Here is a 16,147-nt window from a genome sequence, read left to right on the forward strand (position 1 = left end):
CTTTTTTCATCACTTGAATTGGTGGAAGAATTGGTCTTTTTATTGGCACTCATGCCTTGGGCTTCTAGTTCCACTTTCCTTCTATTTTTCATGTTCTACATTCCAATGAAGTGTTTGATCATGTTTGTTTGTTCTAGTCCTAACAACAACCACCATCACCGCCCAAAGTTTAGGATTCAATGAAAATGGCTAGTTACTTGACCCTTAGTTTTTTCTCCTACACCGTCTTCTCTCTCTCCATACACATGCCCTTCGGGTTTGGGGAGAAAAAATGTGTCATAAGTTTAGCCTTGGTCTTCGACCACGAGTTTAACCTTCGATTCCGAATACACAATTTTCGATCATGAGTACGATTTTCGGTCATGAGTTAATTTGGCCATTGGCCATTATTGGGGTCCTCGACCCTGAGTTCGTCTAATACAAGCATGCCCCCACCCCAAAATATTAGTGATACGAGTTTTATGCAAAGATTCATTACATTCTTATAGGCAAGATCTAACTGGTAATATTTTAGACTACTTGACGATACGTATTGTAGAAGAGAATGGTGAGTTTTATGTTCGAACAATTAAGCAAATACTCAAAATTTGACCAATTAAATAGTAAACACAACGGACAGTTAATTAAACAATAATGTACATTTGGGGTATAACTGAATGGCAGTGCCACAGAAAAAAGGACCAAATTCTGCACAACATTAAGAAGGGAAATTTATTGTTGAAATATCGTCATATTTTCTCTGGCGATGTTTGTACATTATTCCCTCGTACTCGAGGGATGGTAACATTCGGCATTAGATGGGAAGTCATGCAAAAAATTTGCAACTGCTCGTACCTCTGATGTTTTTTCTGTGACGATGGAAGAAGGAAGTTGAAATTCTAGATACCAAGATGGCACAACAAATGCGAACGCACAAGCAAACAATGGGAAAAAAAAATATTGTGATTCTCTAGAACGATTTGAAAGAAACCTGCTGCAGTGGTCATTCGGGCAAATCTCCTAGCTTAGGATGAGGCCGAGGCTTCTTTCCTGTCATTACAAAAGAAGCCTTCGGATATCACTGAAGTTTGAACGTAAAGCCGAGAGGAACGAACCTGCAGGATAGATTGGATAGTCTCATAAGCAAATGTGAAGAAATCAAATGCCTCAACACAAATTACATAACATTTCATATCTATTTTTGTTTTTGATGTTTCAGTTTGGAAGAAGATTGTAGCATTACATACCTCCAACTTTGCCATCAAAAACTCGATGATCAGCCGATAATGTCAAGTTCATTTTGGTGACAACTGCAGGCCTCTCAATTCCTATGGTGGGGGGAAGAAAAATTCACTTCGTTATCCCATTCCATAATGCATCAAATTTAGACTGCTAAATATCTTACCGTCGCTTTATTCTTTTTTTCTTCTTAAAATAAAAATATCTTACCGTCGCTTCCTATTACTGGTTCAACGACTTTGTTGCCTCTGCCAACAGCAAGGATACTGGCCTGAGGTGGGTTTATAATTGCACAGAAAGTATCCACTGGAAACATCCCCAAGTTTGAAATGCTGCAGAACGAATGAGAAGTATTCCATAACTACTGTATTTGACAAAGGAACTATGGTGAAAAGCAACTAAGAATGCGACAAATTTCACCTGAAAGTTCCTCCTTGGAATTCATTTGGTTTAAGCTTTCCCGCTCGTGCCTTTTCAGCTAGTTCCTTAACCTGACATGAAAATATCAACAAAAGTGAAATTTGAAGACAGGTTAATATGATTATGACATCACTTCCAAAGGTAAAGATTCTAAACAAACAACATAAAAAGTATCATAGACAAGGTTAGATTTTCAACTCAATATTCTACATAGGGATGAATATCATTAGACTTCACTGCAAATTTCTCAACACTCCAATTTTCCATAAGCATATAGAAAGCCAGAGGGGATCACATAAAGTAATGTGTTTCTTAAGTGCTAGCATATCCTCGGAAACATAAAAGGAAACGGAAGTGACCGAATCAAGAATGGAAAAATGAACAAAAAACTGCTTCAATTACTATAAGTACCTCTGCAGAGATTGCTGATATTGATTTCTGATCTGCATTCTTCACAATTGGAGTCATCAGGCCCTGCAACAATACCCAATCATATGAATGGACACTGCACAATACTATTTTTTGTTCGTATAAGCCTATAAGGTGCTGTATAATAGTTTAAACACTAAAAATCAGTAAATTACCTTCTCAGTGGCCACAGCAATTGATATATCAATGGAATCACAAAGAAAGACTTCTCCTTTTTCAGCATCCCAGTAAGCTGTTGGTATTAAAATAACAAATGTGTTATGAACCTCTACGATTGCTTTTCACAACAAAAAAAACGTCTAAAGCTTACAAATCAGTTCCAGAATATGAAATTAAAATGAAAAACAAATTCATTTACAACAACAACAACAACAACAACAACAAAGCCTTTTCCCACTAAGTGGGGTCGGCTATATGAATCCTAGAACGCCATTGCGCTCGGTTTTGTGTCATGTCCTCCGTTAGATCCAAGTACTCTAAGCCTTTTCTTAGAGTCTCTTCCAAAGTTTTCCTAGGTCTTCCTCTACCCCTTCGGCCCTGAACCTCTGTCCCGTAGTCACATCTTCGAACCGGAGCGTCAGTCGGCCTTCTTTGCACATGTCCAAATCACCGGAACCGATTTTCTCTTATCTTTCCTTCAATTTTGACTACTCCTACTTTACCTCGGATATCCTCATTCTCAATCTTATCCTTTCTCGTGTGCCCACACATCCCACGAAGCATCCTCATCTCTGCTACACCCATTTTGTGTACGTGTTGATGTTTCACCGCCCAACATTCTGTGCCATACAACATCGCTGGCCTTATTGCCGTCTTATAAAATTTTCCCTTGAGCTTCAGTGGCCTACGACGGTCACACAACATGCTGGATGCACTCTTACACTTCATCCATCCAGCTCGTATTTTATGGTTGAGATCTCCATCTAATTCTCCGTTCTCTTGTAAGATAGATCCTAGGTAGCGAAAACGGTCGCTTTTTGTGATCTTCGCTAAATTGCTCCGGTCATTAGTGTGGATAAGTATATAAATGGATAGAGATAGGAAAGCAAACACAAGATGTACGTGGTTCACCCAGATTGGCTACGTCCACGGAATAGAAGAGTTCTCATTAATTGTGAAGGGTTTACACAAGTACATAGGTTCAAGCTCTCCTTTAGTGAGTACAAGTGAATGATTTAGTACAAATGACATTAGAGTACAAATGACATTAGGAAATATTGTGGGAGAATGATCTCGTAATCACGAAACTTCTAAGTATCGGAGTGTGGTATCATCTTGACTTGCCTTATCTGTCTCATAGGTAGATGTGGCAGCTTCTCTGGAAGTACTCTTCCTCCATCCAGGGGTGGTATCTCTAACTGGTGGAGATGCACAAGGTAATGTATCAATTTCACTTGAAGCTTACTTGTAGTTTCAGGCTTGGTCAAGCGCGATACAAACCATGTAGTAGGAGTCCCCCAAGTCGCCGAGCTAGGGGGATTTGCTGAAAGAGGTGACAGACAAGGTAAGCAATCAGAGCTCCGGCTGATTGTTCACCTTCTCCCCATCTTGCAGCAGCATGAAGGATAAAGAGAAGAAAAATGAGAAGAGATGATATGGGATACTTTTGCTTTTGAAGAAGTAACTTTCCACAGGCTTATTCTTGAACTGAGCTGGAGGGTTTTCTGGTTTCCTCCAGAGTATAAGGCCGACTGAAGAATTTGAGGGTCAAAACAAGTCCATCAAATCTAGAGTACGTTCGACCCTGCTGATATGGGATACTTTTGCTTTTGACAGAGTAATGGATGGATCGGCACGTGTGCTGTTACGCTTGTCTCCACATGCTTCCTTGTATCCTTCGCACTTGCCCTATCTGTTCCTCAAGCAGATGCGGTATCTTCCCTGGCAACATAAGATGTTGAAGATGAGTACTCGAGAGCAATGCCAGGTAAGTAATCAGGTAAGGGGTTCCAGGCTGTCAGTTCCTGGCTGGGAGCTTGATTTCAAGTGCTGACTGATTGCTCTCTTTCTCCTTGTCTTGCAGGTAAAAACAAGGCCAAAGGAAAAAACAGGGAAAAAGCATGATATGGGATACTCTTGCTTTTAACCCTGATGATATGAGATATTCTTGCTCTAGTATAGCTTGTTTGCAGAGGTATTATCGGGGGGAAAGAAAGCTGAATATTTCGAAAGGCTTCGTTGGGAGTGCCCTCTCAGATATGAGGAAGGGTTGAGCATTTTTGCAGGTCTGCCTGTCCGTTGGGGATGGAGGTCGACATATATAGGAGTCTCCCTAACAACAAGTAGTAATGCTATTCCTTTACCCTACTTGGTCATAGCACGGTAGTGGGAGCTGCCAGCTTCACATGTTTTAACTCTGTCAGAGCACTTTGAAAAAGTGGTATGTGGTATCTGGCTCTCGAGATTCGGAGAACGATGCTTCTTCGATTTTTGAGAAAGCAATCATGGTGGGGGTCTGGCTCTCGAGATTCGGGGAGCAGTGTCTCTTCGATTTTTGAGAAAGTAATCATGTTGGGAGTCTGGCTCTCGAGATTCGGAAGGTGGTGCCTCTTCGATTTTGGAGTAAGCAATCTTGTTGGGAGTGTTTTCTCGGATGTGAGTAAAGGTTGGGCATGTTTGCTAGTCTACCTTGCCACGAAGCACGGAGGTTGACACACAGGGACTTTCCAATTATCCAGCAGTGGTACTGTTCCTTTACCCTTGTGGGTAATAATATGGTAGCTAGACCTTCAAAATTTATGTGTCTAAACTTTGTTAGTGCTGTTTCTTTGCTATTCTTTTACCTTTCTTGGTCAGAGCGATGTAGTGGGAGCTGCAAGCTTCACGTGCTCAACTTTGGCAGAGACTTTGACAAAGTTATCTGTGGTACCCATGAGCTATTGTTGCGTGTGGGAAGTGGGTGATTGAACAGTAAGATTCATGTGCTTTCTACTTCACCAGAAGTCTTCGACAGAATGCCCATAATTTCCGCAAAGCTGAGTGTGCGTGTGACAGGTGCTGACAAGGCTAGAAAAGAAGGTGCCTCTTCGATTTCTGAGATCGGCCCTCGTGGTCTCTGAGCAGCCCAGCTTTTGAGAAAGCGAGCGCCTCTTCGATTGATTCGGAGAACGATGCCTCTTCGATTTTTGAGAAAGCAATCATGCTGGGGGTCTGGCTCTCGAGATTCGGGGAGCAGTGTCTCTTCGATTTTTGAGAAAGTAATCATGTTGGGAGTCTGGCTCTCGAGATTCGGAGGGCGGTGCCTCTTCGATTTTGGAGCAAGCAATCTTGTTGGGAGTGTTTTCTCGAATGTGAGTAAAGGTTGGGCATGTTTGCTAGTCTACCTTGCCACGAAGCACAGAGGTTGACACACAGGGACTTTCCAATTATCCAGCAATGGTACTGTTCCTTTACCCTCTCTTCGATTTTTGAGAAAGTAGTCATGTTGGGAGTCTGGCTCTCGAGATTCGGAGGACGGTGCCTCTTCGATTTTGGAGCAAGCAATCTTATTGGGAGTGTTTTCTCGAATGTGAGTAAAGGTTGGGCATGTTTGCTAGTCTACCTTGCCACGACGCACAGAGGTTGACACACAGGGACTTTCCAATTATCCAACAGTGGTACTGTTCCTTTACCCTTATGGGTAATAATATGGTAGCTAGACCTTCAAAATTTATGGGTCTAAACTTTGTTAGTGTTGTTTCTTTGCTATTCTTTTACCCTTCTTGGTCAGAGCGATGTAGTGGGAGCTGCAAGCTTCACGTGCTCAACTTTGGCAGAGAACTTTGGCAAAGTTATCTGTGGTACCCATAAGCTATTGCTGCGTGTGGGAAGTGGGTGATTGGACAGTAAGATTCATGTGTTTTCTACTTCCCCAGAAGTCTTCGACAGAATACCCATAATTTCCGCAAAGCTGAGTGTGCGTGTGACAGGTGCTGACAAGGCTGGAAAAGTAGGTGCATCTTTGATTTCTGAGATCGGCCCTCGTGGTCTCTGAGGAGCCCAGCTTTTGAGGAAGCGAGCGCCTCTTCGATTTCTGAGATCGGCTTTCGTGGTCTTTGAGCAGCCCAACTTTTGAGAAAGCAAACACCTCTTCGATTTATGAGATCAACCCTCGTGGTCTCTAAGCAGCCCAGCTTTTGAGAAAGCAAACGCCTCTTCGATTTCTGAGCAGGCGCCTCTTCGATGTCTGAAGCTCCGTCGAGTGCAGCTTTTTATAGGGGCTGGCATTAAGTTCCAAAGCACACTTGAATCTCCACCAGTAGAAGCTCCATTCTTGCACTTCTAAGATCTTGATTTGTCCGACCTCCTCTCTTCAATACCTTTGAAAATGTCTGGCCCCTCCGACCGTCGTTTTGACTTGAACCTTGTTGAAGAGGCAGCCCCGCCTTCTCCAGACAACATATGGCGCCCATCCTTCGTCTCCCCTACTGGTCCTCTTACCGTTGGGGATTCCGTGATGAAGAATGATATGACCGCTGCGGTGGTGGCCAGGAACCTTCTCACTCCCAAAGATAACAGACTACTTTCCAAACGGTCTGATGAGTTAGCTGTTAAGGATTCACTGGCTCTCAGTGTTCAGTGTGCAGGTTCTGTGTCTAATATGGCCCAACGCCTATTTGCTCGAACCCGCCAAGTTGAATCATTGGCGACCGAAGTGATGAGTCTCAAACAGGAGATTAGAGGGCTCAAGCATGAGAATAAACAGTTGCACCGGCTCGCACATGACTATGCTACAAACATGAAGAGGAAGCTTGACCAGATGAAGGAAACTGATGGTCAGGTTTTACTTGATCATCAGAGATTTGTGGGTTTGTTCCAAAGGCATTTATTGCCTTCGTCTTCTGGGGCTGTACCGCGTAATGAAGCTCCAAATGATCAACCTCTGATGCCTCCTCCTTCTAGGGTTCTGTCCAGTACTGAGGCTCCGAATGATCCCCCTCCGATGCCTTCTCTTTCTGGGGCTCTACCGACTGCTGAGACTTCTCCTAAGCAACCTTTGTGAAGGCTCCATCTTGTTTGTTTATTTTGACTCATGTATATGTACATATTTGTAGCTTATCGGGGATATCAATAAATAAGTTTTCCTTCATTTCAACGTATTGTGTTAAATACACCAAAGCCTTCTTCGCTAAGTTCTTTGAATTTTCTTTTGTTGAAGCTTGTATGTTGAAGCTTTCTGAGTGGAGCATGTAGGTTGGGGTAGTGTTCCCTTAATTTTTCGAGTGAGGAAAACTTCTCGGTTGGAGACTTGGAAAATCCAAGTCACTGAGTGGGATCGGCTATATGAATCTTAGAACGCCATTGTGCTCGGTCCTGTGTCATGTCCTTCGTTAGATCCAAGTACTCTAAGTCTTTTCTTAGAGTCTCTTCCAAAGTTTTCCTAGGTCTTCCTCTACCCCTTCGGCCCTGAACCTCTGTCCCATAGTCGCATCTTCTAATCGGAGCGTCAGTAGGCCTTCTTTGCACATGTCCAAACCACCGTAACCGATTTTCTCTCATCTTTCCTTCAATTTCGGCTACTCCTACTTTACCCCGGATATCCTCATTCCTAATCTTATCCTTTCTCGTGTGCCCACACATCCAACGAAGCATCCTCATCTCCGCTACACCCATTTTGTGTACGTGTTGATGCTTCACCGCCCAACATTCTGTGCCATACAGCATCACCGGCCTTATTGTCGTCCTATAAAATTTTCCCTTGAGCTTCAGTGGCATACGGCGGTCACACAACACGCCAGATGCACTCTTCCACTTCATCCATCCAGCTTGTATTCTATGGTTGAGATCTCCATCTAATTCTCCGTTCTTTTGCAAGATAGATCCTAGGTAACGAAAACGGTCGCTCTTTGGTATTTCTTGATCTCCGATCCTCACCCCTAACTCGTTTTGGCCTCCATCTGCACTGAACTTGCACTTCATATATTCTGTCTTTGATCGGCTTAGGCGAAGACCTTTAGATTCCAACACTTCTCTCCAAAGGTTAAGCTTTGCATTTACCCCTTCCTGAGTTTCATCTATCAACACTATATCGTCTGCGAAAAGCATACACCAAGGAATATCATCTTGAATATGTCCTGTTAACTCATCCATTACCAACGCAAAAAGGTAAGGACTTAAGGATGAGCCTTGATGTAATCCTACAGTTATGGGAAAGCTTTCGGTTTGTCCTTCATGAGTTCTTACGGTAGTCTTTGCTCCTTCATACATACCCAGAAAACATGTGATGCCAGCTCCCCTCAATTAATTTCCCATAGAAAATTCTTTTAAAAATATGATTTTTAGGATGACTGTTTTATAAAAAAGAACACGTGCCCACCCCGACTCACCCCACAAACTGTATGCCTAGTAAGTTGTTTGCAGCAGAATATATGTTCATGTGCCATTACCATTTGCTTCAGGTACATTTCTCAATGCAACAGCTACAGCTTTGATGACAATGTCATTAACTGAAACTTTAACATTATGCTGTTCTGCAATTAAGGGAACACATAAAAAGAAATGATTTGCTAGATTCAAGAAATCTAAAGGTCAAGAATAAAAACAATTTGAAGTTCATAATCCATACCTATAAGATCCTTTCTAAGAGAAAGAAGAGGGTCCAGAAGAACATCTGAATGGAATAAATCAACAAATTTTAGGGAAAAAAAAAAGAATGGTTAAGAAATTTGAATTAACAAAAGGCTTCAAATAGTTACATGACCTGATGATAAATATAAGTGCGGTATGTTTTGTTTTGATTCTTGCAATCTAGTAGCTATCACCTGCAAACCAAAACAGATATATTCAACTACAACTTGAACAAAGCAGACACATAACAAATAATATTTGAGACCAGGCTTATAGCACAAAACCATCAATGCCAGCAAGGTGTAATCCAAATTGAGATTTCCATTTGACATGTTAAGTCAACGAAACCTACCTTGCGGATTTGACTATTGGGAAAATCTTCAAAAGAATCTGTCTGTTTTGAAGGCTTTGAGTCTGCTGATATTGGAGCATGAGTACTTGACGCCTTTAACAACGATGGAGTTGTCTTTTCTTTAGATGAAACTTTTGAAGATCCTATTCCTGACTTGATTGCAGCTAAAACATCCCCTTTCAGCAATGTACCATGAGCACCTGATGCCTGCAGCGATGATGTATCCAATCCATGTTCTGTGACAAGCAACTTTGCTGCTGGACTGATCCTTAAAATACTGGTTTTTTCTGATCTAGTCACATCTCTAGTATCCTGAAGGACTGGTTTTTCTTCTTTAACAGCTGAACCACTGCCAACAGCATTCTTTACAGTTTCCAGATCAGCTGCATCCTCAACCTTGACAGACAGACAGAATCAGCATTCTCATATGTCTTAAGACGCTAGGATAATTGGAAGTTAAGAAATTGGGAAAGCTTTTCATAAATTAATCATCTGACAGACAGAAATAATAGCCATATTACAATGGCATTAGATGTAAATTATCCTCAAGGGCGAATGAGAGACGGATCAGAGCCTACAAGTATCTTTGTACTTACTGTTACTGCAATTGGTTGGCCAACAGCTATGTCCTTTGTACCTTCTGGTGCTAGTATCTTAGCCAAGTATCTACAACAAATATTTCATTAATAAGAAATTTTCAAGACCACCCACAAAAAGAGCTGCTTCATAAACAATAATATATTCATTTTTCTAAAGAGATTCACCAATGCAGAAGCAGAATGATCAGGAGATAATGTTTTAAAACGTAATGTAAAAACGAAAATCCCCATTCCTCATGTTTCCTCCATCAGTTACTAGTTGGACATTTTAATACTAGTTATCAAAAGAGATGGTTCCTAATCCTATTTAAAATATTGAACACATATGGGCTATGTGAATAAGACACTTCATCCAAATAGCCGCTACAAGGCATTTCAGCTGACAAAGCATGCCTTTACGATTTTTGTTCAATTGAAATGTAGATTACAACCAAACAAATAATACAGTTGAGACCAAGTGACAATTAGCATAAGCGAAACTTCATGTGTTCTAAAAGGGAAACTCCGCATGTGAGGAAAAAAAATAAAAAATTACCCCTCTTCAAGAAATTCATATTCGATGGTTGCTTTGTCTGTCTCTATCTCACATATTATATCACCCACTTCTATCTGTTAGACATGTGATCAAGAAAACAATTTATGTTGATACCGTCAAAATTGTTAATGAATTCAGATGAAAAGTATTCCAAAGAAAATTCAAAACCTTACATCAAATATAACTAACCTTATCTCCTTCTTTCTTTCTCCACTTAAAAATGTTTCCCTGGCTCTGAACAGACACACAGGAATAGCAGTATTAAGCTCCTCTGGGAGGAAATTCATCTATAATCAGAGCAGAAAAATTGATTGAAACTTCCTTACCATTGTCGGTGATAAAGCTGGCATTTCAACGACAATGTGAGGAGGAAGTTCTGATGTGTTTATGCCCACGGAACTTGTATCTTGTACCCCCTCTTCATTCTTGACATTCTGAGGTGCTGGTATATCCTCTTTGACCTCAGAGCCACTGACCACATTAGCAGGGAGGTTTTGGATATCATCTGCATCCTCAACCTTGAAAATGCACAAAATGTCTCGACAACTAAGTGCTTGAGTTGTAATCAAAGTAAATGATTAACATTAAACCACCACGTAAAGTGTGAAAGATATAGGTTAGTAATTTTTTTTGAGAAGAATCAAAGTAAATGATTAACATTAAACCACCACTTAAAGTGTGAAAGATATAGGTTAGTAATTTGAATAAAAAGATGTGAGAAACCATGACGGAATAACAATTATTAAGCAAAAAGCGTATGTGTAGCCAAAGTTTCAGATAGCGGAGCAAGTCAACTTAGCATTAGATTGGCTCTTACATTGTCCTGTGGAATGTGATTATGGGCTTTAAAAATTTTCACTTTACGGGATTAGTTGGATAATGCTTGGCTCTCATTCCAATTTGCTCATAAGGAAATATGGATACACGACCCATCGTGTGTTATGGACCTCGTGGCTTGAAAGGAATGAATTTTCAGATTAGGAATCTCAAAAATGGACTTAAGGGATCCATTAGCCTGACAACTCTTTGAACGGCTACATAGGAAACCTGCACATTTATTGTATTCTTTATTTGAGTTTTTTTTTTTTTTTTCACTTGTAGAACTATGTATACATCTTGTATAATTGGGTAGCGTCCTGTTTGACACTTTTCAATTAAATACTTAAAAATAAAAAGAAATAAAAAACCTTATTACTAGATTAACTTTGGTGACTGTAATTTTTCACAAGTGAATTAAATTCCATCTCATAGGTGTGGGTGTGTGTAACTGGGCATGGGTCTCCACAAAAAAACAAAAATACGGGGATCAAGGTTATAGAATAATCCACACTACCGTTATTGCAATAGGCTGTCCCACTGGCACATCTTTTGAACCTTCAGGTACCAGTATCTTGGCTAGAAACCTTCCAAACAGAAGAACAGAATAAAGAAAGGTACTACCATACTAGTTCAGAACAAAATGCACCAGAGTTGCACAACTCGAAGTTATACAAAAGAACATTATAGAACATAACTACGGACTGAAAAAAAAAAATGCTAACAGAACTCTTTGCAAAGTTTAACATCAAAGATGGAAAATAATGACAAAAATAAAAAAACACAGAAAAAATATTCTAGTAAAATAACAATTTCAGTGTCTATGCCAAAACATTGGGAGTGAACATTGGAACTATCTAATGTATTACACCAAAGCTAAATTAGATCATGCATCATTTACTCCACAAATTTAAAGAGATTACAATATATAAAATAAGAATTACCCTTCTTCAAGACTTTCAAATTCAACGGTAGCTTTGTCAGTTTCAATTTCACATAGTATGTCGCCCGGTTCAATCTGTTAGATTAAACAGAACTCAGGAACAGAATTACAGCAGCCAACATATTGTTAACTGCTCTGCCCTAAGAAAGGATATGTCCTTCTGTACTTACTAAACCGATCACATGAAACATGACCTAGAACCCTCATTTTATAAACTTTTTGGTAGAACTTACCTTGTCTCCTTCTTTCTTAAACCACTTTGCAATGTTACCTTGAGCCTACAAGTTAAAATGGTAAGTTAGTAATAGTTATACGAGAGACAGGTAACCTACCACTGCTAATAAAATTACAAGGGGAATTTGGCACATGCTTGAGTGAATACAGTTCCCACAACATTACCATTGTAGGAGACAAAGCCGGCATCCCAATAACAGTATGCAAAGGATCTGTGATATCAATCAACTTAGTGTTAAAAGAAAGTCATTCATAGATTTAAATAAACATCATCCACATGATAAGATTTGGAAAGTCCTCTCGGTCGATAATAAAAGGAAGAATGGCAAATAGGTTGCTAACCTCAGTTTTTTAATTTTAACTACCGACATCTTTTCAGTTTGGACTGAACTGGTAAATTTAGTCTGTCTAAGTGGAAACTCCGTACCTTGAGTTGAATAACATTTGACACATGTCCAAGGCTGAAAATGATAAAAGTGTCCATAAATACTTTACCAAAGGGAAGCTGTGTGCTTAAATATACATTTCAGACACTAACCTTCAGCTTTGATGGTATATCATGAACTCCAGTGAGCATGGACAAAGATGCTGGCCTGATCAATTTAATTCTCAGTGAAAGCCAGCACAGAGAGAAGATGAAAATAACTAGGGAAGCAAGGTATAGACTGAACCGACAAGACCTTGCTTGAATAAGCATGTACATGTACACTGTACTTGATAGTAGGCAAGAATACTTAGAAACAAATATACATGTTTAGATGCAAATCTAAACCAGGGTTTATAGTTTCAACTGTAGATCCTAACATGTTAAATGCAAACCAAATTCCCCTCTTTTGGTAATGAAAACAAGTGGTTATCTAAACGAGCCTCATGTCATTGAAAAATGGCAGGCCACCAGTCCTCAATTTAAACATCTACAACTTAATGCAGTATAAATTGCCCTCCTCCCATGCTGGTGGAATAAGGGTGACAGAAGTATCCATCCATAGCTCAACTTTGCCAAGTGATGTAAAAAGTCAAATACTACAGACCTTAAAAGCGTATTATCACCAAGCGCAGTAGAATTTTGCAAACTGAAAGTTCTGCACCATCAAAAGAGAAGAGAGATTATAGAGCTTGGACATGCAATTTGTACAAAAGGTACTATATTAACCATGCCTCATAAGCTATAACAGAATCCAGTGCCCAAAAGAGCAGAGGAATCAGCATCCAAACTTAGGTTAAAATCAAAGGCCAAAAATACGCTAGCACCATCTACTAGTCAAGAAAATAAAATGCTAAGATGATGCTTTAAACTATTTTCTACATGTTTCATATGTTTACGGCATCATGAGCATCTCAATTATACATATTCTGCGCACGTGTAATAGTAGTGGTGAAAATGTTTATTTCTAGTGTATTTGGTTGGTTCATCTTTCCGAAAGTCACAATGCTTAGGTATTGAAGCTAAAGAGCATGAGTGACCAGTTCAGGTAAGAATGCTGAAGTTCAGGACCAATATTCTATATCACATTCAATCGGCAACTTCGTCAAACAGTCGGATTCAACAATTAACACTCTCCAATTATCAAAATCACAAAAACCCAATACCATTTCATAAACCAAGATAACACAAAATCATCAATCAGTTAAAAACAAATGACGTTTTTCAAACACAATAGGTGTTCCTCTAGCTCAAAATGATAACTATGTCAGTATTGAAGCCACCCCAACACTTGCCCACCGATCCCAGCACCCCAAATCTAAAAATTCTCATAATTCCACTCCCAGTTCAATCAAATACCAAATCTTTCAACAATTTCCCACCAACCCAATTCACAAAAATCAATACTTTACCTCAAAAGCCATTCCATATAATTCAGAGACGAACAAATGTATCGTAAGTGATTGAAAAGAGAGAGAGAGGGGTACCGAGTGAGTGATCTGGTGGACGAGGAGAGAAGGCGAGCTCTCAGGAGAGATGGCGCGCGGGAGATCACTGGGTGTCGAAGCCGCGAGAGCGCCATTTTTGTTTTCGTGTTACAGAGAGGCCTTTGTTCTACCTTTTTCCTTTAAATTTTGCTCAAAGCATATTTTAATTAGTGAAAGATATTTATACATGTAATCAAAGTAAATTATCTAATTAAAAAAATAACTCACGTAATTACATATCTAATTTACTCTCATCTTCTTCTATTTTTTATTTTTTTTAGTACATTTTTATATTAAGGGAGGAAAGTTTAGCTAATTCACACTATGAACAGTTTAATTTGATATCAAATTCACTATTTACGATATTCAAACTTAAAACCACTCACTTGTAAGTGAAACAGAATATCATCAAACTATAAAAAAATTAAAATATTTTAAAAAAACTTAAAAATGAATTGTAGGTAAGCAGGCTGGTGTGCTCCCTCTTTTAACGACTGTTGCAAACCCACCTAACCTCCCTAACACACACTATACACATTTGTTTTTTCTGGTCAAATATAAACTTTTTTTTTTGTTTGTTAATTTATAGGATTTCCCCACCTCAGTTATAAATTTTAATTCAAGGTGTTCAGTTCAGGGGGTAAGGTTTTCATCGAAGGGGCTAACTATAGTTTCATTCAATTATAGGTTGTACGGTCATGCAAGAAATTATTTTTAAATGAACATTGTCAAACCATATTTATATACTATCTCTAACTAAAGCGACTAAACATCAGTAAGATAGTATTTAAGGTGAAGAGGATGTGAGAATAATATAGAAATGGGATAGGAATTTATAGGGAAAAAATAGATTTTTTTTTTTTTAATTCTACCTTAAAAATATCTAACTACTAACTAAGGTTAGCTAGCATTTGCCCTTCCCAGTCGTTGGATTTGAATGTGCATATGTAGCTCTGCTGTTGGGCCCCAAAAAATGGGTTGGGAGGAGGGCCAAGCTTGGCCAACTCAATGTCCTGTGGGCCGAATTTGGTAGACTCCATTAAATTATAATTCAGTCATCCATTAAATATGGGTTATGAGAAAATTCTGGGCATTTTTATTTTTTTGGACCTTTAGCATGGAGATGGTCTTAAATAAATGGAAATACACGAAAATAGAACTATTAAATTTTCAATGTTCTCTCCAAACAAATTGATTCTTATCTTCGCTTGTCACCGGCAAATCAACCTCAACCATACCGATTGGCATGTATTGATACGACTTCCGGTCACCTAAGACGTGCCGTGTACGAGCCTAAAACTCATCCCCAACCATGGCCACCTCGTGGTGGTTGAAAATAGTTGTTCATTCATCCATGAAGGAAAGAAGATCACATTGAAGCCTCTTCAACCGAAGCCTATAGCTTGTTTCAAAATCTAGTAGAGGAGGTCAGCTTAAGGCAAATAAGTTAAAAGCTCTACACATCATTAAACCAAGCATATTCATGAAGAAGGCAGAAGATATTCTATGTGTTTGCGCACTAATTCTGACATTTTTTTAGCAATGCAACAGTCTTAAACACATTGGAGTCGAGTTCTTCTCAGCCGGAGAGAATTGATGAGGACATCAACGTCAATCGTTTAGGGTTTACTGATGAAAAGGATGAGAAAAGAAAGAAAATAATGCAGATTAAGGCTTTAGAGCTGATCTTCCTCAACTTTCATTAGCTTTATTGACATATTACCTTCATTAGCCAATTCTTGTAACCATGTTGAGAGGCCCACTACACCATCTTCGGTTACCATCAATAAAAGAGGGAGGGAAGTACCTGCAAAAAACTCCAACAATCAAGTTAATAAGTGCTTGATATGATTGCAAGAGAATTTTAGAACAACTTCACACCTTTTTCTACATCAATGCTGGTGGGAGTATTGGCCTTTTATAGCCATTGAAGCCTTGGGTTCCAAGTACCACATTCCCTAACTATCTCCCATGTTTTATTGCAGTGGGTGTTGCTTGCTTGATTGTAGCTCCACCTCCCCATATTTGGTGTGCTCGTGGCTTGTTTAGTGGACAGGGCTACAAGTTCTTTGGTGATGTATGGACACGTTTTATTTGTTTTACATCACATTACAATAAAATTATGACTTTATAGAATACCAAAT

At 39.4% G+C, this 16,147-nt stretch overlaps 1 protein-coding gene across 5 annotated transcripts; it reads right to left on the reverse strand.

The window, feature by feature from the left end:
• Positions 1–694: 694 nt before the first annotated feature.
• LOC114823994 (dihydrolipoyllysine-residue acetyltransferase component 1 of pyruvate dehydrogenase complex, mitochondrial-like) lies at positions 695–14,162 on the reverse strand. Of its 5 annotated transcripts, none has more exons than XR_003772216.2 (23): positions 14,004–14,162; positions 13,124–13,174; positions 12,631–12,685; positions 12,520–12,553; positions 12,258–12,304; positions 12,092–12,136; positions 11,860–11,933; positions 11,433–11,502; positions 10,426–10,617; positions 10,289–10,333; positions 10,100–10,173; positions 9,562–9,631; positions 8,966–9,361; positions 8,747–8,807; positions 8,612–8,656; positions 8,433–8,516; positions 2,223–2,299; positions 2,050–2,112; positions 1,639–1,709; positions 1,429–1,550; positions 1,227–1,307; positions 971–1,094; positions 695–848 (listed from the first exon to the last, which is right to left on the reverse strand). XR_003772216.2 is itself a non-coding variant. In XM_029100101.2 (22 exons), the coding sequence occupies exons 1-22, from the start codon at positions 14,096–14,098 to the stop codon at positions 1,036–1,038; spliced, it is 1,911 nt and encodes a 636-aa protein (XP_028955934.1). In that variant the 5' UTR covers positions 14,099–14,162; the 3' UTR covers positions 695–1,035. The 5 variants fall into 5 exon arrangements, 3 of the variants coding, with proteins under 3 accessions (XP_028955934.1, XP_028955937.1, XP_070680824.1); XR_011582764.1 differs by having other exon boundaries at positions 12,435–12,553; positions 14,004–14,156; XM_029100101.2 differs by having other exon boundaries at positions 695–1,094.
• Between the last annotated feature and the right edge of the window lie 1,985 nt (positions 14,163–16,147).

This window comes from Malus domestica, chromosome 01 (assembly GCF_042453785.1).
Source record: "Malus domestica chromosome 01, GDT2T_hap1".
Lineage (NCBI taxonomy): Eukaryota > Viridiplantae > Streptophyta > Magnoliopsida > Rosales > Rosaceae > Malus > Malus domestica.